Raw genomic sequence first — 24,884 nt, 5'->3', positions numbered from 1 at the left:
GCAGGGACACTGCCCAGGGTGAAGCCCACCAGATGCCCGTTGAGTTCTGGAGATGGGCACCATGCCTCCCTCCGCAAAGATTAATCAGGTATGGAAAACGGATGAACAGATAGTTCAGTGTGGGACAGCACTGCCATTAAATTTCTCATTAAACCATTTTGTAGCAAAGAAGGAATGTTCACGGTTGAAACCTAAGAGTTTCCGTCCTTCAGAAATGAGTCAGCATCATCAGCTTTCATTCCTTTGTTTTGCATGGCTGCGTTGAGAGGCTGCTCCTTTCTTGTACTGTCTAAAACAAAGCCAACTCGCAAACAGTAGAACTGATTTCAGACGTAAACAAATACTATGAATTAAAAAGAAGAAAGTTGTTTGAGTGGGTGATTTTATGCATGAGAGGTATTGATCAATACCCACAGTATTCGAGACAGTCCCTTTCGCTCAGTCACATTCAGAAGTTGTTCTTTTAGTATCCGGCACCTATTGATTGAAATATTTTTGAACCGTAACTAACTGCTGAACCAATCAATGAAAATGTAATTCTGTCTTGACTTACTGAATTACAGTTGGAGAGCCAATCACATTCGATAGAATAATCTCTCGTTTTTAAACCTGGACTGTAAAGAATTATGTCATTTAGGGCTAAGACACCTTAAACTATCGGGCATAAAAAACACAACTTTTCAGCACTGGACCTGCTGTATGTACTTGTGAACGCTTGACAGCACATACAAATCACGTCCGATGCCGCTTTCCCCATCGCATCATATACCAACGCCCAGCAGATCCTTATTTTCTCTCAGGGAGTGGCCGAGGAGGCTCCTTCTGTGATGCTCTGCTGACACCATGTGGCCGTCGCTGTAACTGCGCCTCCAGCTGGGAGCGGCGCAGCAGCGGGTTTGGGCGCAGCGCTCCCCGGCAACATTCATCAACAGCAGACGTTTCCGCTCCTCTCCTGGTGCGTCCAAATTGATGAACCATCAACAAAAGTTTCATCACGTTCACTTGGTATTGATAAAGCAATCATGCATGCTTTTCTTCTGCGTTTCACGGTTTAATCCTCCCTTCCAAAGACAAATGGGATGTCAGAAGCATTTTCTATCCTCCCACTAGGGCTCAGCTGGTGTAGGATGCGGGTTTCGGAAAGGTGGTCTTTCGGCTGTTTTCGTGGTGGTGAAACAAACAGGCGACCCAGCTGGATGTCAGTCAGAACATGTGTATGGGGGTTTATGTGAAAACACTTCAGAGATCTTGTAAAAAGTTCAATTTTTACTTTTTTTTTGAAACATGCTTTTTAAAGTACTAAAAAATTGAAACTGATACAATTAAATTACACTGTTTTTCTAAGCTGAAACACTGAAACCCTTTTTCACACAGAGAGAGCTTTTACAGCCACCCCTCTATGAAATAGAAATACAGACCATATATGAATGAAGATGTGCATGTCTTGAAAAAGTCAGAGCGTTACTGCCTGTTGTGTTTTCCTAACGACATATTTTAGGGGAATGTGTCGACTGGATGTGTGTCTGCCTAACTGACAACACAGAGAATAATGGAGGGAGCACTTTCACTTTCCCCTGAGGTTTCTGCTTTAGAAGAGCAAGAACATAACAAAATGCCCTTTATTTCATACCCCCAGGGTATGAAATAAATGGAAACTTAGCTTCAAGGAAAATAATAATGCTTGAGGAATGAAGATACAACAGAGTTCAGGCCGCAGCTAGGACAGACAAGTCGAGCTGGAAGCCAGAGCAGTGAGGCAACTTCCGGTGTTGTTTGTGAGCATAACGTTTTTCAGATAAAATTATGTTTATGACCTTGCTTTTCTTTTTAATCCTAAATAGGTAGGAAATGAAGATGAAGAAGATTTTGGTGACACAGCTGTTTGAATTAAGTGGGGGTAGTGACACCTATTGCCTCAGAGTAACAATGCTGGTCAGAACGGGAGCAGAAATGACATCTTCCCCACATGCTGTGGTAATTTGGGTTTTCAGAATTACAATTGTTGCCACAAGCAGTCTTTCATCACTGTAAATAATGCAAAGCTTGGGTACATCACATAGTGCTTGAGGTTTCTGGAAAAGGTGCCGGTTTGTTAGGTCTCCCAAGATATTTCCTTTCTTATATTTGTCTGGATAAATCTCCATACAATTCAGGCTTGTGTGCTAAGCGCTCAATATAACGTTTGATATTATCATCCTGCAGCGACTTCCAGATGCAACCTTGATTTCTTTCTGTCATAATATTTTACAATTTTCTCAACTTCCGACATGAAACTAAAAACAGCCAACATGCCCTGCGAGGCTATAGGAAACTCAAAGAAGAAGAAAATATAAAAGCCGTGATATTTGTGCTCTTTCATGGTAATTTTGGCAATTAAATTTCAGCAGCTGTTTGATTCGCATGAAACACTTTTTCACCACTTAAGACAAAAGCATAAAACAGACCCGCAAACAAGACTCTGAACCATCTCGGTTGCTTCCTTTATTTTTTTTATTTTATTTTTTTATCATTATTATTATTATTATTAATTCTTCTACAGTATACAAATATCCACACACACAAAAAAAATGTTCTCAAAGCCCCACATTCCTCGTAAACATTCACTTCCTCCCCACCTAGCAGCCCTGTCCTGCATTCCCTTCACTGCGCGCTCCATCGCCCGACAACCTGTCGCATGTACGAGTTTTTGTTTGTTTTGTTTTCTTTTTCTTCTTCTTCTTCTTCTTCTCTTTCTATTTTCAAAACCGCACATTGGATCCTCAGCTCAGCGACCTCCTCGATGCTGCTGGAGCACTGTTGCATTCTCAGACTGCAGCGGCGACACCCAGATCCGGGACGAGAGGAAGCGGCCAGTAATCACAGTGTGAAGCTCTTGACATCAGTGCGTGAGGTTTGCGGGCCCCGGAGGTGATGAGCAGGACTCTATTGCGTGGGTCGAGCTGAGTGGGGACTCAGGGAGGGTCAGAAGCAGGGAGGAGAGGCAGGTCTTGGTGCATCAAACAGCTTGACATCTTGTCGCACGTTGTTTTTTTGTTTTGTTTTGTTTTTTTCCTGTTATTGTTGTTTTTATTTTTTTGTTTGTTTTAGGCAAACAGTTGGATGGGTCTGGTTGCCTTGCAGTGTGATGTCAGATTGGCAGCAGATTATTCTTAAGTGTTCCTGGAATTTTAACACATACAGGCGCATCAAAAAAAAAAAAAAAATTTAAAGATCATTCAGTTTAAAGAGTGAAACTTCTATTCATTACACAGAGTGATACATTTCAAGCGTTTATTACTGTTCATTTTGCAGCAAAAAATTTAATAAAATACAGTTACTCAAAAATAAAATGTTATGCATGAGATGAGATATTAAAAATACTTGATGGCTGCTCATAGAGTGCTGCATCAAAGAATATTAATGGTAAGTTCAGTGGAAGGAAAAACTGCAGGAGGCTGGATTCCCAAAAGCCATCCACTTCAAGACTTCACTTCAGGCTGAATCTAATTTCTAAACTTCTCTATCTGCTCTAATAGTGTGGACATTTAAGCAAAAAAAAAAAAAAAAAACATAAAAAAAATTACATGATTAAACCGTAAAGCAACACAACTTTGAAGATGGTTATAGATTTTTTTTTAATCGGCGTTTTGCCATTTATTGTTTAAAACTGTGATTAGATTTTAAACAAAGAATCTATTTTACTGTATATATGAAGGCGGGAAACAGAACAACATTCGACTCCCTGCTCTTGATGACTGCATCCTCGAGCAGGGACCATCGAAACCCATTTTGAAGGTTTGCGAAAGATTCAAATCTTCACAAAATCCCCCACCCCTAAAAAAAAAAACACTTAAAATACATCACTCTGTATGTAACAGAACTACATGAGACACAGCTTTCACTTTTTAAACTACATTACAAAAATAAATAAGCTCTTCAATGATTATCTAACTTACTTGAGAGACGCACCTGAAAGCCAATCCCCCCTCCAAACATTGTAGTGACACCAGGTTTAAAAAGCTGCAGGGTATATATATATATATATATAATAAAATTTAAAAAAAAGATATTTTGTTACTGTATGGCTACAGGATGCAGGAAATCAAGTAATAAAGGGCGACAAGAACACAGATAAAGTGACTGCTGAGGCTTCAGTCCGCGATGAAGCCGTAAAATTTAAAAATCTATTAAAATCACCTTTAAGAACATCGTGTGAAAACAGTTTATATATATATATATATATATATATATTTTTTTTTTTTTTTTTTCTATTTATATATTTATATTGAGACATCCATAAAGAGTGGCACTGAGGGCACATCAGATCATTTTGGCTCTGTGCTGCGTTTTCATTGCGACCGCTCATGCATCCCCCCTCCCTTCATGTTGACATCTTGATTCTTACTCCGTGAGCTGCGCCCTCTCTCCCTCTCACTCTCCCTAAAAGAAAAAAACACAACCACGAAGAAAGCAGTAGTGCAACAAACTTTTAGCAGGATTATTTTTTCTCTCTCTCTCTCTTGCTCTCTCTCCTGAATGAAATGAGTCAAGTACACGAGTTCATCCACACAACACGTCTTCAGTGAAACACTACACTTTGTGAGTTTGAAACTAGATGAACAAACTGCATCTTTAGACCCTTTATAAAGAGGTTTTTTTTGGTTCAAACTAAAAAAAAATAAAAAATACAAAGAAAAGAAAGGAAGAGAGAACCATGAGCAGGTTTTGAGCCTCGGCTCCTTCCTCCACCTGTGCGGGTTTTTTCTCTGCAAGAACTAAATACAAAGGGATTATTGAAAAATAAGGCTACCAGGCTGAGGGGCGTTTGACGGCACCCAGGCTGAGCTACATTCCATCTCTGAAGACAAGACAAAAAAAAACAAACCCAGGAGAGAAAAAGAAATGTTTTATCTTCCAGTGACGTATGAGCGATAAAACTCTTCCTTTAGTTTAGTTTTCCCTCTCGCTGTCACACGCGACGTGCTGCCTCTCTCTGAATGTTTTTATTTCTTCTTCTTAAATAAGCTTTTGATTTTAGACGAGGAGCGCTTGATTTTCTCCCCGTTGTCGCAGGAGTCCTGGGACGAGGTGCTGTGGAGCTTGTAATCTCTCCCCAGGGTCCGTCCCTCCGAGTCCAGCGAGGTGAGAGACGGGTGGCGCCCCACGTTGGGCAGCATGCTCGCCGGCAGCTGGCCGTAGCTGTAGGACTTCTCCAGGATGCCGTTGTAGATGCCCTTGCCCGTCGGAGAGGCGGCGCTGCCCTGCGACAGCGGCATGCTTTGGGATTCGGGCATGACGCGGGTGAGGTCGGGCGAGCCTTTCCGCGCGAACGGGTGGTGCTCCAGGGCCGGGGACGGGGAGGTGGAGGGCGGGCCGGAGGGGGCGGCGGCCGGCGTCGGGGGCATGGGAGGAGGCGTGGAGTCCCTGAGGCTGCTGCTGCTGCTGCTGCTGGTGGTGTGGGTGGAGCCGGGGCGCTCCGGGCTGCCCTGGCCCAGCAGCAGCAGCTCCTCGCGGGAGATGCGGCGGTACGGGGCGTCGGCGGCGCCTGGGGAGTGCAGCTGCTTCCGGCCGATGGTGGAGCAGAGGGAGTCCGTGTCGGAGCTGCCGTCCTGAGCCGGTTCTCTGACGGAGAGGAGCAGAACAAGCGGGTCACAGACCGAAAGCGTCACTGCAATGTGGAAATATGTTCGACTGTTCAGAATATTAACCACAGAGGGCAGGAGGGACAAAATACGACAGCCAATTCACAAGTTTAATTTTTGTTTGTTTGTTTACGTCTTTCCCAACAACAACTAAAATCACATCAAAACAGGAAAAGCTTTTAAACACATCTGTTTTTTAACCGCACTCTGGTGCTATTGCACCTCTACTGCTGCTGATACTATGACCCAGTTCTACCGCCAACGCTGTAAAAACAAAATCTTACAAGCACTTTCGGTCTGTTTGCTTAGAACACTTGAAATAAAGACAAAACTAACTCACAAATAACTTCTCCGGAAGACATGGGAGCTTGGTTTTAGTCAATAATCCCTTAATAATGATGAAAAAGTACCAGGCACATATAAAATAATCTGCCAGTGGAACAAGACATTTTTAATTTACGGTATGGGAAAAACACATTGTTCCACTGGCTGATTATTTCACTTACACCTAGTATTTTTTCATCAATATTAAGGAATTATTGACTTGAAGCAAGCTCCCATATGTTGCTGAAAAGTTACTTGTAAGTTCATTTTGTCTTACTTCAAGTGTTAGAAACCAGACCAACAAGACTTTTGTGTTTTTGCAGTCTGGTAAAGATTGGCCCAGGCTTTGTTGAGACAGAGAGAATACTGGGACAAAAATCAGATCGTTTCATTTTCGGGAGGCAGTTAGTCCTAAAACAAACGTCTGATTACTGAGATGAATGTGATTTTGCCTGCAGTCAGAAGACAGTTTATAACCCTCATGGTAATCTGTCAGTGTCTGGATAAAACACCTGTTAGTCCAAACTGTAAAACCATTCCATGGCATTCCGGCCACAGCTACATACCCCCTCCTATCCAAACTGAACATAAACTGTTCGTCGTCTGCATCGGGGCGATAGGAGAGGGACGAGCCGGCCATGGACAGCAGGTCTGGGTCCGGGGACATCAGGGACGACTGCTGGCTCAGCAGGCTTCGGCGGGAGCGGCACAGGCTGCTGTTGCGGGTCAGCTGGGGTCGGATCAACGCGGCGGCTGGGAGAACAAAGCAAAGATCGGACGTCGTTCTGGAGCAAGCGGCAACATTTTCTCCTGCTGAGAAAGAGCGTGAAAAAATATATACATATGTAAAACGGCGCGGCGCACTCACTGGAGAACTGTGGAATGATGGGAGGCGTGTCCTCGTCCAGGTCGTCCACACCGCCTGCGATGGGGTACGGCGGGACCGAGACTCGGGGCATGACCACCCAGCTGTGGTCCGAGTAGAGGCTGGCCGTCAGGCTCGGCAGGCCTGAGTTGTTGACGACGGGGAAGCCGCAGAGCTTCTCGATCTGCTGCCAGCGGTGAAGCCGCTCCCTCAGGCACGCCGTCACCTCTGACAGAGCTTTCCTTAAAAAAAATTTTTTTTAAATGTAAAAAAAAACAAGAAGGGAAAAACTAATCGAAGAGGACGGCCCTGGATCTGAACGTGCCGAACTTGGCGAGCAAATTCTTCTCTGATGCACATCAAAACGTCCTTCCTAAGACGCACAGAGAAGAAGTTGACGAGCCAAGATTAATGCGCCTTTTGGCACAAAGCAGACCCGCTGTAAAGCTGGACCTCTGCCTAACAAGAAGCCAGACGGAGCCCTGCACTTTCTTCTCGTTTTTCCTGTGATTCCCCTTGGTGTTTGAACAACTGAATAATTCTTTGGACTGGATTTCAGAGGCACTCTAAATAATCTCGCAGACTAAACAGAGTTAAGCGCCCAGAAGAATGTACCCTAATCTGCAAAGAAGTGTAGAATAGATCAGGAGCTGGCGTTTCACCAGAGGGCACCGGTGGCGTCAACACCAGTGGAGAGCCGGCGTAGCATGCAGGTCGGACATGTTTGGGACAATTCGGGGTTTGCTTGATGCTCGTTTTTCAAAACAATTAAATAAAACTCTCACAAATGTGTCATGCTGTCCATGTATGTATTCAGCACTCAATACTGGAATTTAACTAAGCCATTCTAACACAGGACTATGTTTAGGACTGCCGGTGATTTTCTTGTGCCTGCCTTCATAGATCCTCTTATAAACTCTAAAGGAGGTGACCCCCACAGCATTGATGCTGCCAAAATGTTTCCCAATTAGCGGAACCTGCATTGATAAGTTTTCTGTCACATACACCTATTTGAGTGTAGACCCAAGAGCTGCCCACCACTGTCTCGACAATAAAGGCTCAAACTGATGGATGTACGCCCAAAAAGACTGACGAAGGAATGATAGTAGTGAGTAGTAATTTTTATTGCCACAAAACATCCATGATAAATGTCGACACCGAACGTCCCTTATCGTTCGTGAGACAGTGATTGTTATTGTCAGGATGTCTTAAATGTAATTTTCTATGTTGAACTTCAGCTAAACAAGAGTCAGGCCTTGATTACATGTGCAGGGAGAATCAGTCTGACTCTCGGTCACTTCCTGAATCAGTTTACTGCGAACAAACAGTAAGACGGCAATAAATCCCAGATTAATGAGGCTGTTGGGGGGACGGGGGGGGTTTGTGCTGCTGATGACTTGAACTCCAATATACGCAAAGGCCTTAACCATGAATGACAGAGAAATTTAATTTCTCTCCATTTTGCCTTCCTCAGGGCTGCTTTATGTTAGACTAAGTTATTCTAATGAACTCAAGTTAAAATAAATGATTGTAAATCAGATTGCGAGGGGAATTGCGCACGCAGGAAGTAGATTTGAGCCTTACTTTGCTTCGAGTATCTTGTGGTCCACCTCATCCAGGGACGAGCTGTGGGCGACATGAAGGGTTCCGAACACAGAACCTCTTTTCTTTTTTATTTTCTCTGCCTGAAACAAACAAACAAACAAAAAAAAGACGAAACCATAGTTACTTACAGAACAACTCAGAATGAAGGAGTGGGATCAAACGAATAAAAACATTTGTTAAAACTTGTACACGTTCGATTCAAACAATATGCAACATTATTAAAGCATTAAGATTTCTTTATTCTATTGTCACAGTCAGCTTTGCTACATATGTAGAATAGGACTTTTTCAGACAGGTTTCAAATAATAATTTGAAACAGAACTAGGCTAAAAGATCTATTTCTCACTTTTGAACGAATCAGAGCTTCAAATTAAGGAGCGGACTAGTCAAAGCAGCGACTTGAATCCAATTAAGATGTGTTAGCATGACCTTAAAAGCAGGCTGGTTATAATCAAAAACTCTTTTTTTAATATGACTGAATTCAATTCTGCAAAGACGAAACAGTCAAAATTATCGTAAACTCTTAGTGAAGGTTGTTACCTCCGCAACTTATAAGGTCAGGGTGTCGTTACTTCTTCACACAGGGTCAGGCTTGATGGAAGAGGGTTTTTAAAAATAAAAAAAAAATTAAAAAGTTGCCATTGTGAGAATTTGTTGATGTTCGGGAAGATTTAAGTGTCCTTAAAACTTGACGCAGCTGCCTGAGGTTGTATCAAACAAGAATCGAATTTATGCACATATTTCACATCCCCCAGGGCAGCTCCGTCACTTCTAGAAAAGTCCGTCACTTGATAATCCGCATTAGCGGCCAAATCAGGGCGAAATTCATTCAAATTCATACAATGCAAATATGGACGGAGCGCTTCGGCCGCAGATCCCGGCGCTGGAGGACGGCAGAGCGCTCGGGATCCGTCGCTTCCCCGCGCCGCCGAAGAGAAGCTCACCTCGTCTTTGGCGACGTACAGCTGGAACTCGGCGCTCTGCTTCTTGATGTTGTAGTACTGAACTTCCACCTCGTGCGTGAGCTGCAGCCACTTCTGCAGCGCCTCGGGGACCGAGCGCTCCGACTGCATCTCCTTCTCCGCCCGCTTCAGAGCCTTCCGCACCTGCAGGAAGGTGACACGTCACGACCGGGGGTCAAAAAAAACAAAAAAAAAAAAAAAACAACCTCCGCCGACAGAAACAGTTCGTGACAAACGCAGCAGAGATTACTGTTTATTGGATTCTTCCATATCTGATGAGTTAAAAAAAAAAAAGGAGTTTTGTCCTGACTTGAATTCAAGGGCAGAGCTGTAGGGGGTTTTTTTTTTGTGGCGGTTCGCGATCAGTCGTGAGAACACACAAACAGGCACCAGCCCAGTGAAAACCACCATCTACAACTCGTCCCACTGCTAAAACATGAATATTAGCTAGTTTCTCTGAAGTGCAACATAATACAGTAAGTACAGACGAGTTGAAGTGTGATGTCACACATCCAAGGTCCCGCCCCCAGCTTCCTGCTGGAGGACAAAAGACGCTGCACACTCACCGATTACGACTACCACTGTTTTTAGCTGTCAAGTTGTGAACATAACACGCTCAATCTTCAATGTACGCGTGACGTATAAAAGATATACAAAAGAAAATTAACAGCAGTATTAATTGTCAACACTATAATAGTTAGTAAGGTCTATGTCATATTTCACAGGTCAATAAAAAGTTTTAAATAGAAAGAAAATAGCGAAGGGTATGCTAGGCCGCATAAGTAGGTCAGTTATGCTAGCTTGGCTTTGACAATTGTAGCACGTACATGTGCTGCATAATTTCATATGTTTTTGTTCAGTCAACACTAAACTCACTCACCTATTCTCTGATAGATCGTGAGCAGAAGAGCTGCTTAGATTTACTAATAAAGCACCGCCGTGTTCAGGTGACCGCTTATTAATAATCGCAAAACAAACATCAAGCATAAAATACAACACTGTACCGGACTGAGCGCTCTGCTCTCTTTGTGGGAAATGTTGTGTGTTTTTCGGTGTGGGATCTTGACACATTTGAATGTAATCTCTGCTCTGTAGGCTAATGCAGCTGTTTGTCAGTCGGTCGCCATGGCAATGGCTCTGCGTGTAGCATAAGATAAGTGGATAGATGGCTTTATTTGTTCCCGTACGGACACTGCTTTGGCTGGCACATGTGGGTGTTTTCTGGATCCTCTCAGCTTCTTCAGAACATTGAAACATGAATGGAAATTGTGAAAGACGCAAACAGCCAATAAATGCCCAACAGCCGTAGTCCGTATTACACAGCAGTATGTGTAATACTCGTCCTTAATAACCACTGCAAGTTAAGGATGAAACGAAGCGGCTTTCTGGCAAAGACCTAAAGAATACTTCCCAAACCACATGAGCATGGAAAGAAAACGCAGAAAACTTTTTAATAATACCGATTTTCAACTTCCCTCCCTCAAAGAGAAGACGTCACTGCTTTCTAATTCAACATTGGAGGCAACAGAAAACAACAAACTACGACTAAAATGCATCAAAGTACAAGGCCTTTCTCTCAGAAATCTAAGGCTGTATGGTGATAACCGCAGAGCTGCGTCACGAATCCACTTCCCGGCAGGTTGGCAAAGATGCTTTGCATGCAGTCAGAGGAAGCTTCAAGGTACTTTATAGGGCCATATAAAGTCAAAGCAGCAAGCCACAAATATACAGATAGGTCTGTGTGCAGGTGATTTGTGGTTTTGGTGGTTAAGATCCATTTACCTGAACGGAGGAGAGGAGGGAATCTCTCCAAACAAGGAGGAATAGAAAGTCCAGACTCCCTCTGAGAATCAAGCATCAGTGCTGATGTGACAACATACTGTCTGCACAACAGCCTTGGTGACATAATCAGACCCAGACTGACACAGACACACACTTACACAGCAGAGAACAAAGAATATTTTTGTTCGGAACAGACTCCAGCTTCAGGAGGAGTTGGTTGAGTTTTGGTATTCCTCCCATGAGCCTTTGCTCCACTGACTCTGTGTCGCCGTGATACTCAGCTAAGCAGTCAATCTGCTCTCATTTAACGAGCGAAAGTTATTACATCCACTGTTTTTCCATCATCATCACTGTAAAGATGACAAACGCACTCGGAGATCAACATTACTCTAAGTGAGAGAGTCTGCAGAACGGAGGACAGTGATTTTGATTTATCCTTCCTAATATGTCATTAACATGACACAAACAGCATGGGGCTGCGATTTATGAAGACGTGAACTCCGGTGAAGCCATCCATCATTTTGTAATTTTCAGTTTTTTTGTTTCGCTGAGGAGCTGCAGATTTACAGTTCTGGTCAGAACTTTGCATCCACTCGTCGGGGTCAAAGTTGGGGGCTTTTAATGCTTCATTTTAAAAGGTCAGTGGAACAATTACACCTCAAGTTGTTTTGATTATTTTTGGAAAAAAATCAAAATATCGATGGATCATTTGAGTTTATACTGGATTTTATTGTTTCAGAAGTACACAAACAGACAGAAGCATGAATAAACGATCATCTAAACACTTTAATTTACTGGAGATGGTTGATCTTTTAACTTGACAAGGCCAAGTGCTGTTATTAGCTTCTAATAAATAATCATGATTAGTTGTTGCTGGTTCCTCGTTAGCAACATAAAAACATTTCCCCTTAGCGACCCGATGAAAATCTAACATGGAGAGTCTTGTGAAACCTTTAGTAGCAACTCCATTTTCTAATCAGCAATTAACCAATTTATCTCATGACAAACTGAAACGAGCTTCATCATTTCCATTCCGATGATTAATATTTTTTGAAGGGCAATTTTGTCTAAAAAGACTTCATGATTCACTTACTTCAAGTTTCGTTTGTGTGTGACTATTGTTTTTTGCTTTTCTTAACAGTTGTTGGTTGTTGTGTTTTCTGAATATTTTAAATATCTTCCAGTTCCAGTATGGAGCGTACCCTACAAACTTAAAGTGTTAGTCTTTGAGAGGCAAAACTTGCGAATATATTACTTGAAAATGGTGTCAAAACATTATAATTTCTCCCTTATTTGGCTAGAAGGAAACTAGTAAGGAGTTAATTTCCCAAACGGACAAGTTTTACATCCAAGGTGAGGCGTTCAGATCTAAAAACACTATGAAACGTTAAGCAATAATGGTGGCTTTATGCTTTTATACTCTATAAAAATCCCTTTTGCAGGAATCAGGCAGTCCTTCCTTGTACGAAGAGGACGAGCCTCATTTATCCGGTATTGCTCTGTCCCAATGACCATATTTACCACAGCATTTCCCTGCTGCCGCTTCCTGCTTCGGTCAAAATTTAGAAGTGAACATAAGTTCGTCCACCGTTCTCTCAGAACTGCAGTGCACTATTTGCTCAGCAGTAGCAATGTTTCTGAGGCTCACAGAGCTGTCCAATTTATTCTATTAAAGAAATACTTACACAAACGCCCCCTCAGCGAGAGGGGTGGTCAAAAAACAATCGGTTTTCTTGGCTCCGTGAATTAATTATGAAGTACAAATCAGCAGGAAATTGCTTTTGCATCAAATCTGGAGGCTACTGGACACCATTAGCGGGACAGCTGCACAGAGATCAGCGATTAAAATGGCTGTTTATCTTATTCTCTTGTTCAAAACAAATGAACCAGAACATGTTAAAGGCGGCTTTAATCTCGCAATCTTAAATGTGCATCCTTTTTTATTTATTCTTAGTCTTTGTCCTGAATCTAGATCCGCTGTCCAACCACAACCAAGACAAGCTCCGGTAGCTTTGTTTTTAGTCACCCTCTCTTCTTCAAATAAAAAAAAAAAAAATGCTCTAAAAAAACAAGATTCGGCTTATTTCTCATTTCTGTTCAGCATGTGATCATTTTTGCTATATTTCTATCCTTCTTACCACTGATTTCTTCATGCATCTCTTTCTTCGACCCAACAGCTATTTTTCTAAATTTTTACCACATTACACCTTATATTTGGTGATGCAAGCATCACGAGACGAGAGTTTAAGTTGTACATCAAATCTCCGTGTTGAACATTCTCAGACAAGTCAACAAACACCCTTAAGAATCTTCTTTTTATAGACGTATCATACCCTCGATGCTGCTTCTACCCGACTCGGGTTTCCTCCCCCTTCGTGTCGCTCTAAGACGTGTTGCATATGCAGTACGCCTCCGCGCCGACGGACCCTCGGCGACGTTGTGCACAATCAGCCGAGAACTAATAAAAGTCTGCAACAGAAGCAACCAAAACCACCACCGCGCCGGTCCGTGACGAGGTTTGAGTTCGTGCAATTCAAGAGATGCAACACGATCCGGCCGAGCGTCCACTTGGCGAGCGAGAGGCGAGGACGTGCACCTGCTGTCCCCCCTGGTGACTGTGCTCAGCAACAGACCCCACGGGCGTCATCCACAACCCCTGGGAGTGAGCAGAAAGGTGCGGCCTGCAGAACCGTGTTCGAGCAGTTTCCGTTTATGAGAAAACAGTAAAGCATCACCAAAATCACTTTAAGTTAAAGGACAAAGACGAACAATTCTGGACTTCTTAGAGCAAGGGCGAGTTTTGGATTTGCGTTTAAAAAAAGTAGGACTGCAGCTAGCAATGTTCGTAGTTATCCATTAATCTGTCAGTTTTTCTGACGACTAATCAATTATCAGATAAGAAGTTGCACATTCTGCTCATTTTTTCATTTCTTCATTTCACCGCTCAAGACTTTGTCTACACAGGTTCGCACACATTCGTAGCCCGGGATTAGAAGAAATTGTCAAAACGAGTGAAAGAAATAAGCGAGTCGCATTGATGTCAAAGGAAAATGCGCAGCAGCACCTGAAACGACCTCTTGCTACAACCGAAGTATGCAGAATACCGTTCCTGAAGGCACAACATAAACACGGACAGATTGCAAGAAAAAAATAAAAAATGGTTGCCTGGTCCAACGAGTCTTCATCTGCAACATTACAATGACAGATTGAGAGTTTAGCGGAAACGGCATAAAAGCAGAGCTACAGCTCGTCTAGCGGTCACGGATCGGGACTGTTGCTGAACACGTTCATCCCTTTCTGAACACAGTGTACCCATCTTTTGATGGCCACTAATCCGCCCCGGAAAACAGCTCAGATCATCTCCAACTGGTTCCTTGTATATCGTAACAGCAACTCTCAAGGTACTCCAATGGCCACCGGATCTCAAAAGACGGCTGAACCGGGTATGAGTAAGGTGTGTCTAATAAAGTGGCCAGCAGTGGGTCTATGGCAATAAGGAAATATGTCAGATTCAAAGAAATGTTTTGTATTTTTCCCCTCCAGGGGGTCTTTTTGTGGGCTCTAGTGTCCCTTGTATGACAGTAGGCTGACAGGAAAGGGGGAAAGAGAGGGTGGAAGACATGAGGCAAATGTCGCCGGGTCCGGGAATCGAACCCGTGACGGAGCGTCGAGGACTGAAGGCCTCCAAACGTGGGGCGCGCTACCCTCTACGCCACCACAACACGCCCAGATTTAAAGAAATTTTGTCACAATCTCCCACTAACAAAGATATCTCTCTTCAGATAGCAATGATGTTATGTTGTCTCCAATGACTGTCTGTCTTCTACCGGAAAGAAACGAACATGATTTATCATCATAGTTGACAAAAGTTAATCCAGGCTGTTCATAGCACATCACTGACACACTTGCCCTAACGTGGACAGGGATCCGTTGAAAAAAAAAACCCCAAACGACTAACTGAGGCGCCACAGACAGGGCGGCGGGGTATAGCTATCTCTCACACCAGAACTCCTTCAACACTTGAAATTACTCCTAGGAAAAAAAAGCAGTAGTCAGACATTTATTAGCAAGAGACTGGAATGGAGGGTGGCGGATCAGAGTGCTCTCGTGCGTCAATCTACCCTTCCGGTAAACCAAACACCTCCAAGCAGCTGCTTTATGCTGGGGTGTGAGAGGTCAGAAACATTAAGGGTTTAGTCTGAATCTGATTCGAAAACCACAAACATCACTTCCTCTGAAATACTGATGTTATGAATGAGAGAACGTGGCTACATTTTTTTTTCCAGCAATCCCACAGTTTTCTGTTTATTTGGAGCTGAAATCGAAACTGAAAGACACATTTTCCTCATCGCACGGCCGTAATATAAAATCCGTCATAGCATTGCTCGGTGTTGTGATGATGTGTCGCTATGACGGGAATGCTGACTCATCGTTTGATGACTGACCGCTAAGCATTAAAATCACTTGACTTTCAGCCAGGCCCAGGCCCTTTCTCTCTCTCTCTCTCTCTCTCTCTCAGCACTGGAAACTAAATATTTACATGCGTCGACCTGTGACGGACAAGAGATCCTGCTTCAACAAAGCACCATCAGGCAAATGAAAAAGCTTTAGGAAAACATTCTCTAGCTGAATATACAAAATGTAAGGCTAGTGATTAAAAATCTAGAAAAGTGGCAGTTTTAAGGTCAATCTTTTATTTTCTTAAACCTCTGATGTTTAATTTTGCCGACATTTAGCTGTGAGGTCAACGGTTGTGAACTTTAGCTCTTCAGAAGATTTTTCTTTCCGTTTCTTGATATCTATGCATTGTTTAAAACACTGCCTTGAGGCATTTTGGTCCATTCACACGGTTCTAACAAGAGCATTGATACAAATTGTTGAATTGCAAAATTTCCCACCTCATTCCTTCATGCTTTTTATAGCCATTAAGAAGCCTCTGGACATATTTGAATGGGTTGTTTTTCTGATAAGGTCCAGTTTTTAAGTGTAGTCTATTTGCCTCTAATTGGGTTGAGGCTGGCTGATTCTAAGATGTTGCATGGGACTGTTTTGAGTTTTGGGAACATTTTCCTGCTGCAATTATAAAATACGCCCAAATTTCAACCATTTTGGATGCTGATCTCAGGTGAAGGTTCATTAATATTCCAGAAACACTGAGGAACGCGCCACCACTACATGAAGAAAAACACATCCGCAGCATGATGCTGCCACCGTCACGCGCAGCGACACCCACTTCCAGTTCATAGGAGGTTGAGTCATGACTAAATGATGCAAATTATGTGTGCTAATAATATTTTTGTCCTTTTACTTTTAGTGGTTGAATGTTGTCGCAACACTGTGTTGACGTTGTGATGAAATAAAAGAACAGGATGACAGTCGTAACGGATATTCTCATCACAATATTAATGATTTGTCTTGAGAAGAACAGATTAGTTCAGCAGGTCTATCACATTTCAACAACTGAAATGACCTGATCTTAAAGGTTGTGCTTTTGCATTTATTAATTTTTATTTTTTCTTATTTATAGTCACACAAAGAACTCGGTTTGCCTTCTGAGATGTTGTCCCATCTACTTTTTTTTTATTCTAAAACCTAAAACGAAAAACTATGTTTGAAATATTTCATCCACAAAACATTTTATTTACTATGATATATCTGAAAAACTGTAGAAGTTTTCTTTTTCTTCATGTCAGTTTTATGAATACATGTAGGACTTGCTGCAACAACGTCTCGTTGAATTGTCAAGGTTGCTATCTGTTCTCTTTGTTGACACTTTGGGCCAATGGTTGAGACTTGGACTCAACTTGTGCCAGTGACGCCAAACAACCCTAACAGGAACGCTAAGCGCTGAGCCCCGACGCTCACCTCCAAGCTCTCGTTGACCTCTATCCCTCCGTCGTTGTCGTCGTCCAGCTGCTTGTGGATGTGCCGCAGCGCCTCCAGGCTGAAGCGGTCGGCCTCGCCCACGCATGGCGGCATCACGATGAGACACGGATCTACAGAGAGGAAACGCTTCATGTCAGTTCATCGTCCCATGTACTACACGTGAAATACAAATTCTAATAAAGAAGGGTGTCTTAATTTCCCAAAGACAAGAGGTATTTGTTGTGTGATTCATTGAAAATGGGCCCCAGCGTAAGAGTCAGAGTGGGAAAGCCACAATGACAATTAAATTAGACGCATTTTAATTATTTCAAGACAATCCTGGAAGACTAGACTGCAAGAAGTACTATTTAATCAGTGAAGACAGTTAGTCAGGCAATTCATTGCGACTTGATTTTCAAAATGCAGGCAGGGTTTCATTTTAAAACTCAGGATTTTATGGGTTTTTAGATGAGGTTCTTCGGATATCAGAACAGAATATATTCACGTTTTAAAAGGCAATGAAATGTTTGACCCATTTCATACAGAGGACAAAGCAAATGTTTTGTTGTGGTTTCTGCAACAATGAGTAATCAGCCTTCGTTTACTGTGCTGCTTCTGTAACAATACATAAGTTGTATCATCCACAGAGTGAAATAAGCTAAGTCACACGCATGCTGCACCGAAGCCATCGGTCACGTCAAAGGGAGGAACATTCATACGGCAACATCGAGGCAGTTCTGTGCTGCTCGTCTCCAGGGTTGTTCCAGCTAACAGGGCTCCAGTTGCATGGAATCTTCCTCATCTAAAGGTTTGAAATGCAGCTCCAAACACAGAAATTTGGATTTCCAGCACATAAATCATTTTAAAAGACTTCAGCTCACATTCTATCTAATAAATAGCAATAATCTGCTGCACTGTCAGAGCTCCAGACTTCTTGTTTGCACTGGTGTGGCTAAACTTTTCAATGAGCAAGGGACTGCCACCGCAGTTTTCATAGCACCTATACCGTCTCAGCATTGCATTTTTAACAGTGATATTTTTATCTAATTTATGCCATGCAATGTCTTCTGTATTGAATTGTTTATATTTTTTAACAATGTTTATCTAAAACATGTAGACTAGAGGTCACATGTATCGAAGAGGTTCAATAAACAACCTAAGAGTTAGAAAAACTTTTTTTTTTTCTAAACTTCTAGATTTGCAAAATTCATATCTTTTTAAGCTACTGGCTGTAATTTTACTGTGAAGCAACAGATCTGTTTAAAAGGAAATAATTTTACTAAAATCACCAAGAGTCCAGGGACTAGTTTTTCTTACGCAAAGCCCAAAGAAACTAGACATCATTAGAGAGAAGGAAACATCTGTATTTTTATGATTTGGCACTGAATATTTCCAACATTTCAACAAGCGCTTGAAGATTCCAACAAGGTCGCGTCATGATTTCGGTGTCAGCCAATCAGCTCTCATTTATCCGACGGCTGTTGTTCGTCCGACTTTCAACAAGAAGCTTCCTGTGGCGTCCCTTTTGCGTTCCCCCCGTCTTGTTTTTATTTGACCACCCCTGAACTGGAAAGGAGCCACATTGTCTCCGAATCCCCACACATACAAACCAAAGTTTGAAAATCCTCAGAAAACTGCAGCTCCGGCGCAAACACACACACACCACATTTGTCCCAATTTCAAAGACATCAGTCACACTGAACAAAAACGTTTTTCCACCTCAAAGATGGGAACCGTCAATCAGTCGTGTTCTAGCCTCGGTCCAAGCCAGAAGAACAACCGTGTTCTGCGCTGGCAAGAGTTCAAAACAGAAACGAGCGACCGCAAAGCCAACACACCACCACCTAACATGCCCAAACTCTGGTCTGCAATTCAGGTTGGCAACAAGAAACCTGTCAGTGCCTGAAAGGGCGATAGAGAAACCAAAAGAGTAATTAAAGAGCAGCAGTAAAGTAAAACAGCTGTGCCTTTTAAAACAGTTAATCTTTGGTAATTACTTCCAGGGCACAGAATAAAACTGAGCACTAGAGTAAGATTACGAAACTTCAAAGATTCAGGAAATAGTATCGTGTGTGTTTTCTGAAAATATTGGGAATTGTTTCGATTGTTTGATTTAATTTTGGCATTTCGTTCACAGAGCTACAGTCACAAGAACCATTTCTACACCAGAACGTTTCCTGACACTCTGCAGATTATGCTCATAAATATTAAGAGATTTCTGCACCATCACCTTTAGCCTTGCTGGAAGAGCAGACCTTACTGATGCAGTCATGGATGTCAGTCATGACATCCACCAAAGGGGCATTGGAAAGGAATAATGCACAAAAATCTAAAATTTATATTTTCTCTAGTTACAACAACTCTGTGCTGATCCCAGTGCATTTCAGATATTGCAAAATTGCATTCAACTCTTTATTGTTGTTAAAAGTTCACACGTAAAATATATTGGCACATAGCCTGGCAAATTGACTTCCTGTAAAATTCCTCTCGATTAAAATCCCGCTTCACAAACAGTCTGGGCTTTCTCCCATTTACTTGGATTCCTCCGGTAGAATTTCAATCGGGCCAATCAGGAGGAGAAGTTGTGAACCTCGATTTTCTGGACTGCTTTAGAATTGTGGTCAGCCCGTAGTTTTCCAAATACTGAATTAACATTAACAGTCAAGTTGTTCAGCTCGGCGCTTCTCTTTCCGCAGCGGAGGATGGTTGTTTAGGCGATTCACGGTACGCTTCATGGCGTCGAACTGGTGCGTTGCACACGTCACAGCCGAATGTTCTCAATAAAGTTTAAAACATCAGAGTCCACCCCTACAGGAAGCAATCGTTTCTCAATAGCCACCTTCTGTACGAAGCAAAGCGGAGTACTGGGGGGCTGGTTTTTATTAGGCTGCTCTGCACCTAGAAAAGGGCAAAAAGTATATAATCCCCACACCCATTAAACAACAGTAGTCAAACAATTACACACACTCCATTCGTGCAAGTGTGCAGGATAAATAACATGAGCCACTCCTTGCTCATTTTAATCCCCCCTCTAAATCTCCACTTATGATGTAAGAGTAAATGTTTGACAGTGTGGCAAATAGCTTTTGCATTTGAACAACAGACTTAAAAAGCCACCATGTCCCGCCTTCTCACAACAGTCCACGTGCAATTTGGAGGTCAGTCCAGGAAGAAGCCATATTGTACATGGAGTGTGGCTGGTCATTATGAACAAATATTTGAATAGCCCATACTTTTGTTGGAGGCAGTCGTGGTGTACATACGCCACTTTGGTTGTGTGGAGGTTTGAGGTGAATTTGCGACAACGGTCAAAATCATAAAGTATTTCTCGTTTTAACCATCCAACTGAAAACAGCACTTTTGTAAACACATTAAAGGTTTGGAGGGCTAACTTGTGTTAGCCGCTATTTTAGTTATTCAATCGTTCCTAATTTATGGGAAAAACAATCAAATTCACTTTAGCTGCACGGTCAAAGAAAAGCAAGAAAAGAGAGTTTATTGTGTCAGGTGAAGGAACTGGCAAGGGCAAATGACTGAGCTTAGATGAAGCTGTGATCACGTGTTTGTGTGAAAATAGACACAGTGGGTTAGTGTATCGGAACTGAGCTGGATTTAAATCTACTGCCATACGGAGGACTTTGGGGAAACGTCACGGGTCACTTCCTGGTAGGCCGAAATGATGAGCACCAGCCTTCTCTTGACAAAACTCTGAGAAACAGGAAGGAGGCGACCACATATCGCTCTAAACCACTTCTCCAACATAAACAGTGTGAATAAGTTGTAGGATGTCAGAAACCCTTTCAGCAAAGTCTCAGTCAAAGCAGCCTGCGTCTGTTTTCAGTCGAAAAGCACCAGAGAACAACTTACATAAAGTATTTGCCTAGATCATCTGGGAAGTTTACATAGTCTGCTGTTTGCATAGCAGTGTGCATGTCTATTAGGCTGTTTGGTTATTTAAAGAGACACAGAAGTTTTCTTTGGGTTTTTACAAGCCAGGGCTGAGATGCACGCACACAGCTGCACATCCTATTGTGAGTCCAAGTTTAACTCTTAAGTGGGTTTTACAGGACTGACAGACTTGGCTGCATTTCTCTCCATAGGCTGCTGCTGCGGTGGCACAATTCCTCGTGATCTGACTTGTCTTCCCACACAGGGAAAAACAAGAAGACAGAGTAAAAGAAGGAAAAACTGTCAGTCACAGCTGGACTACCTGCTGTGCGACTCAGGAAAGATGACAGCGCAGGCCTTTCCTTCCCAGGTGTCCGACTTATTTTTGTCTGATTGAGTACGTTTAGGAACTGCCGCTAGCACAACAAAGAGGAACAGGAAGCGCCCCACGCTGACCTCGAGCTCTCCCGGGGAGAAGCACGCTCAAAAACAAAACAGTGTAGCCTTAAAGATGACAAATTCGGAAAGCACTGGATTATTTTTAGTCCCGGCTGTCAGCGTGTAAAGAAAAAAAAAAACCTCAACAATGGCAGAGGTCTCCCTCGCTCGAGCAGGCGGATGCGCGCTCAGACAGACGCACACACGCAGCGTGGCGACGCGACGCGAGCCGGAGAGGTGTAGTAAAGCCGTTTGAGTTGCTTTAACTCACAAACGCATGCAGGCTGTCGCAGAGAGGGCAGCAGCTTGGCTTCAATAGAATCTGATAACAAAGGCATTTAGCTGTCAGCCTCTTCCTTTAAAGTGAAAGGCTGCACCTGAAAAGAGTTTTTTCTTCTTCTTCTTCTTAGAACAATATATGCATGTCATTAACAAGCCTCTGTCTTTGTATTCACAAGGAGCTGAAGAGAAGGAGACAGGAGGAGAAAACAATGAAGACAAAGTGCTCTGTGGTCTGGGACTTCCTCAGACTGTATTTAAACCAACAACTGCTGCAAAACTCTACTGGCGTCCGAAAATAGATAAAACATCCACCATCCTGGAGCCGTACTGGGAGAAACGGAATAGAAGAACAAACCTATAAAAAGAAAAAAGAAAAAAATTGAAGCAGCTAAGAAAAGAAAAAAGTATACAATTTTTCTTGTTTTGACAGCATTGTATCTTATTGGGTTTTTAAGTAACAAAACAACACCAATCCATGCAGAATCACTAAATGGGATGAAAATAATGCAAAAATTAAAAAGAAGTGTGGCATTCGTTTTTATTTTGCTCCCTTTAATTTGATTTCCCTAGGAAAAAAAAACAAAAAAACCCCCCGTAAATCCAGCTGTTCTGTGACAGCTTCATCAGTCGGCGGAAGAACAAAACTGAACAAACGGAATCATGAAGACCGAGGAAAACCACAGCATCGATATGTGTAGAGTTTTCAATAAGACGCCACTGTTGATGGAAAGCTAGAGAATGAGTCTAGCGGGACAGTGACCCTAAACATACAGCCGGAGGTTCGCTGAAATGGTGTAGAGAAAAACATAGTTGTGTTAAAATGCCTCAGTCAAAGTCCATACCTACATCCAGTTGAAAATCTAAGAGTTCCTTTTATAGATGCTCTCAATCCAATCTGAAGAGTTTAAGCTGTTTCCCGAAGAACAACAGGCAAACATTTCTGTCTCCATATCTGAAAATACGAAGCTGTTCAAGCTACTTTTTACCGGGGACTTTACAGCTTTTCACTTTTTCCAAAGATAAAACTAAACACTTTGAAAGTATGTAATAAACTTTCTCCAACTTCCAATTTATAAAGACAGCTGTATCATTTTCAGATGGCTGTAAATCAACAGCATGGGTGTCACTGTTTTCCCAGCAGTGAGGATTAAAGCCGGTCTCGAAGACTTTAAATCAGCTCTTCACAGGCCACGAAGGGAGATCTCTACGTGGGACCGAGCTTAGCTCCGATTCCGCCTTCGCTATAACTTGATCTGGGACGAGGAGCCTGATTCAGGGTAAGCGTATATGAGAGGAGGGAGTGAGCGTAGGGGCGCCGGGGAGTTGAGACAGCAGGATACGGTGGGTTTGATGATCTGTGACTGTGGGGAGCTGAGGCGGCCTCTTCTCACCAGCACACCAGTTTGAGATTTCTCAGGATCCTCTGCTGTCTCCTCCTCTTCCACACACACACACACACACACACACACCAACACACTAATCCCTCTTTCTCCAGACACAGTCATTTTTCATTGCAGCATTATTCATCATACAGCAACTATTAATACAGACTTTAAAGAAAATGTTTGGGTTTTTTTGTCGGCTATACAATGGCTGACAGAATCAGAAAGAGGCTTAGACAAGAAATAAATAAATTTTCAACACGTTTATGCCGTAAAACTCTCGATCGGCCAGATAACCTCACCAAAATTTTGAACATAATGGTTTTTATTCTTTATTTTGCTGAAACGTAGGTATTAAATTCAAATTAAAAATAATTACATTTCTATTTAACAATATTTAAATTGAGGTGGTAACAGTCAAAATGGTTTTTTAGCAGTACAAGAAATCACTTAGATTTCCTGTACCGCTAAAAATATATATTTATGCACATATAATATGCATAAATATGTTTATGCATATTGTTGTTTGTTTTTTGGGAAAGGGGAGGGGGGGAGGACTGCGTACGTCCAATTTAAAATGTGATGATATTTTTGATTCAAGGTTATACTGCGAGTATCGTCACACCACCTATATGAAACCAATGCTTCCCTGAAATAATTCAGCAGCTCTCAAAACTTAACACACCACTGTTAAAGTTGCACATAAGTCACATTTAGCAAAAATGTGACTTATGTGCCATTTTAAAAAAACACAAGGGAAGACGGTTGGATACAAGTGCATGCTTTATAGACGCAACTTTTCCTTCAGGTTAGTCTTTCATCCTTTTTTGAGTTCATCTCTACTGTCAATCTGATGAAACAGAAGCAGAGTTCGGATCTCCTGGTATTAGTCATTGAATGCAGTACCAATACCGCATAGGACTGCGGATAATGAATGTATATTAGGTAATTACAGAGTTGCATTCATGCCATTAACAACATTTGGTGAAGCTTCGGTGTAGCACAGCAGGAAAGCGGTTTTATGGCAGGCACTGAGGTCTGTACAACAGCCAACTACACTGTTCCACGGCCAACGCAGCAGCTGTAACCAGATGCACGTTTTGCAATGAAAGCACGCTGGTGGAAATAATGCACTGCTTTCCCTGGTATCTTTATTGTCTACTTTCAGGCTGAGGTTTGTTAGCAGTGAACTAACAAAACATAAACTTGTAAGATTGACATTATGAATTTTATTTAATGCCAACTGCACCATCGCTGCAACATTAACCAGTGTCGTTGCCTGTTGCGAGTTTTAATGCGCCTCTGCCCTGACGAAAGCAAGATCCTAAGAATCCGTTTGTAAAGAGCTAATTGTTCTTGCAAATGCATCAGGAAGAAGCATTCTGGTTGTCTGGCATGAGGAATGCAAAATATGTTTGCATTCCTGATCCTCGGGGTTTGTTTGCAGGAAATCCCCAGGGTTCACCTTTGGCTCATTAAATTTGAATCAAGATAAGTGTTACTGCAGCTGCTGCGGGAGAGTTTAGATAAGGTCAGAGTCCACATCGGCAAGACTCGGAGCTAAGATGTAAAAGCTGCCCCAATGTAGGTAGGCAGTCGGGTCTTTTTAAGTCGCCGTTTTGCCTTCTCTGCGTGTTTTACGAAAGTACGGATTGGGAAAGGGGAGTATAGGTCAGCCCATCACTGTTATGCAAAACGCTCCTTAAACGACATACTGACAGAAACAAGTCGGTTGAGGTTGCTTTGGGGCAAGTCGGGTCCTGTGTGAAGGAACGAGGTGTTTAAATCTGAAGTAAGATTGAAATCAGTGTATTTTGCAAAACTGCGATGGAAGCACTTTTTTTTTTAGCATCACACGAGTCATGTGATC

General features: G+C 42.4%; 1 protein-coding gene across 1 annotated transcript in view; it reads right to left on the bottom strand.

The window, feature by feature from the left end:
• Positions 1–1,764: 1,764 nt before the first annotated feature.
• The window catches only part of stim2b (stromal interaction molecule 2b), a 40,657-nt gene continuing 17,537 nt past the window's right edge, over positions 1,765–24,884 (bottom strand). Inside the window, exons 2-8 of the mRNA XM_044098254.1 lie at positions 16,964–17,155; positions 14,325–14,344; positions 9,360–9,521; positions 8,395–8,495; positions 6,814–7,052; positions 6,458–6,698; positions 1,765–5,601 (exon numbers count right to left, since the gene is read on the bottom strand). Of these exons, the coding sequence (XP_043954189.1) occupies positions 4,983–5,601; positions 6,458–6,698; positions 6,814–7,052; positions 8,395–8,495; positions 9,360–9,521; positions 14,325–14,344; positions 16,964–17,155 (1,574 nt within the window). The 3' untranslated portion in view covers positions 1,765–4,982. The remainder of the gene's footprint in view (positions 5,602–6,457; positions 6,699–6,813; positions 7,053–8,394; positions 8,496–9,359; positions 9,522–14,324; positions 14,345–16,963; positions 17,156–24,884) is intronic.

This window comes from Gambusia affinis, linkage group LG18 (genome assembly GCF_019740435.1).
Source record: "Gambusia affinis linkage group LG18, SWU_Gaff_1.0, whole genome shotgun sequence".
Classification (NCBI taxonomy): Eukaryota; Metazoa; Chordata; class Actinopteri; order Cyprinodontiformes; family Poeciliidae; genus Gambusia; species Gambusia affinis.
This window is presented reverse-complemented; position numbering and strand designations above follow the sequence as displayed.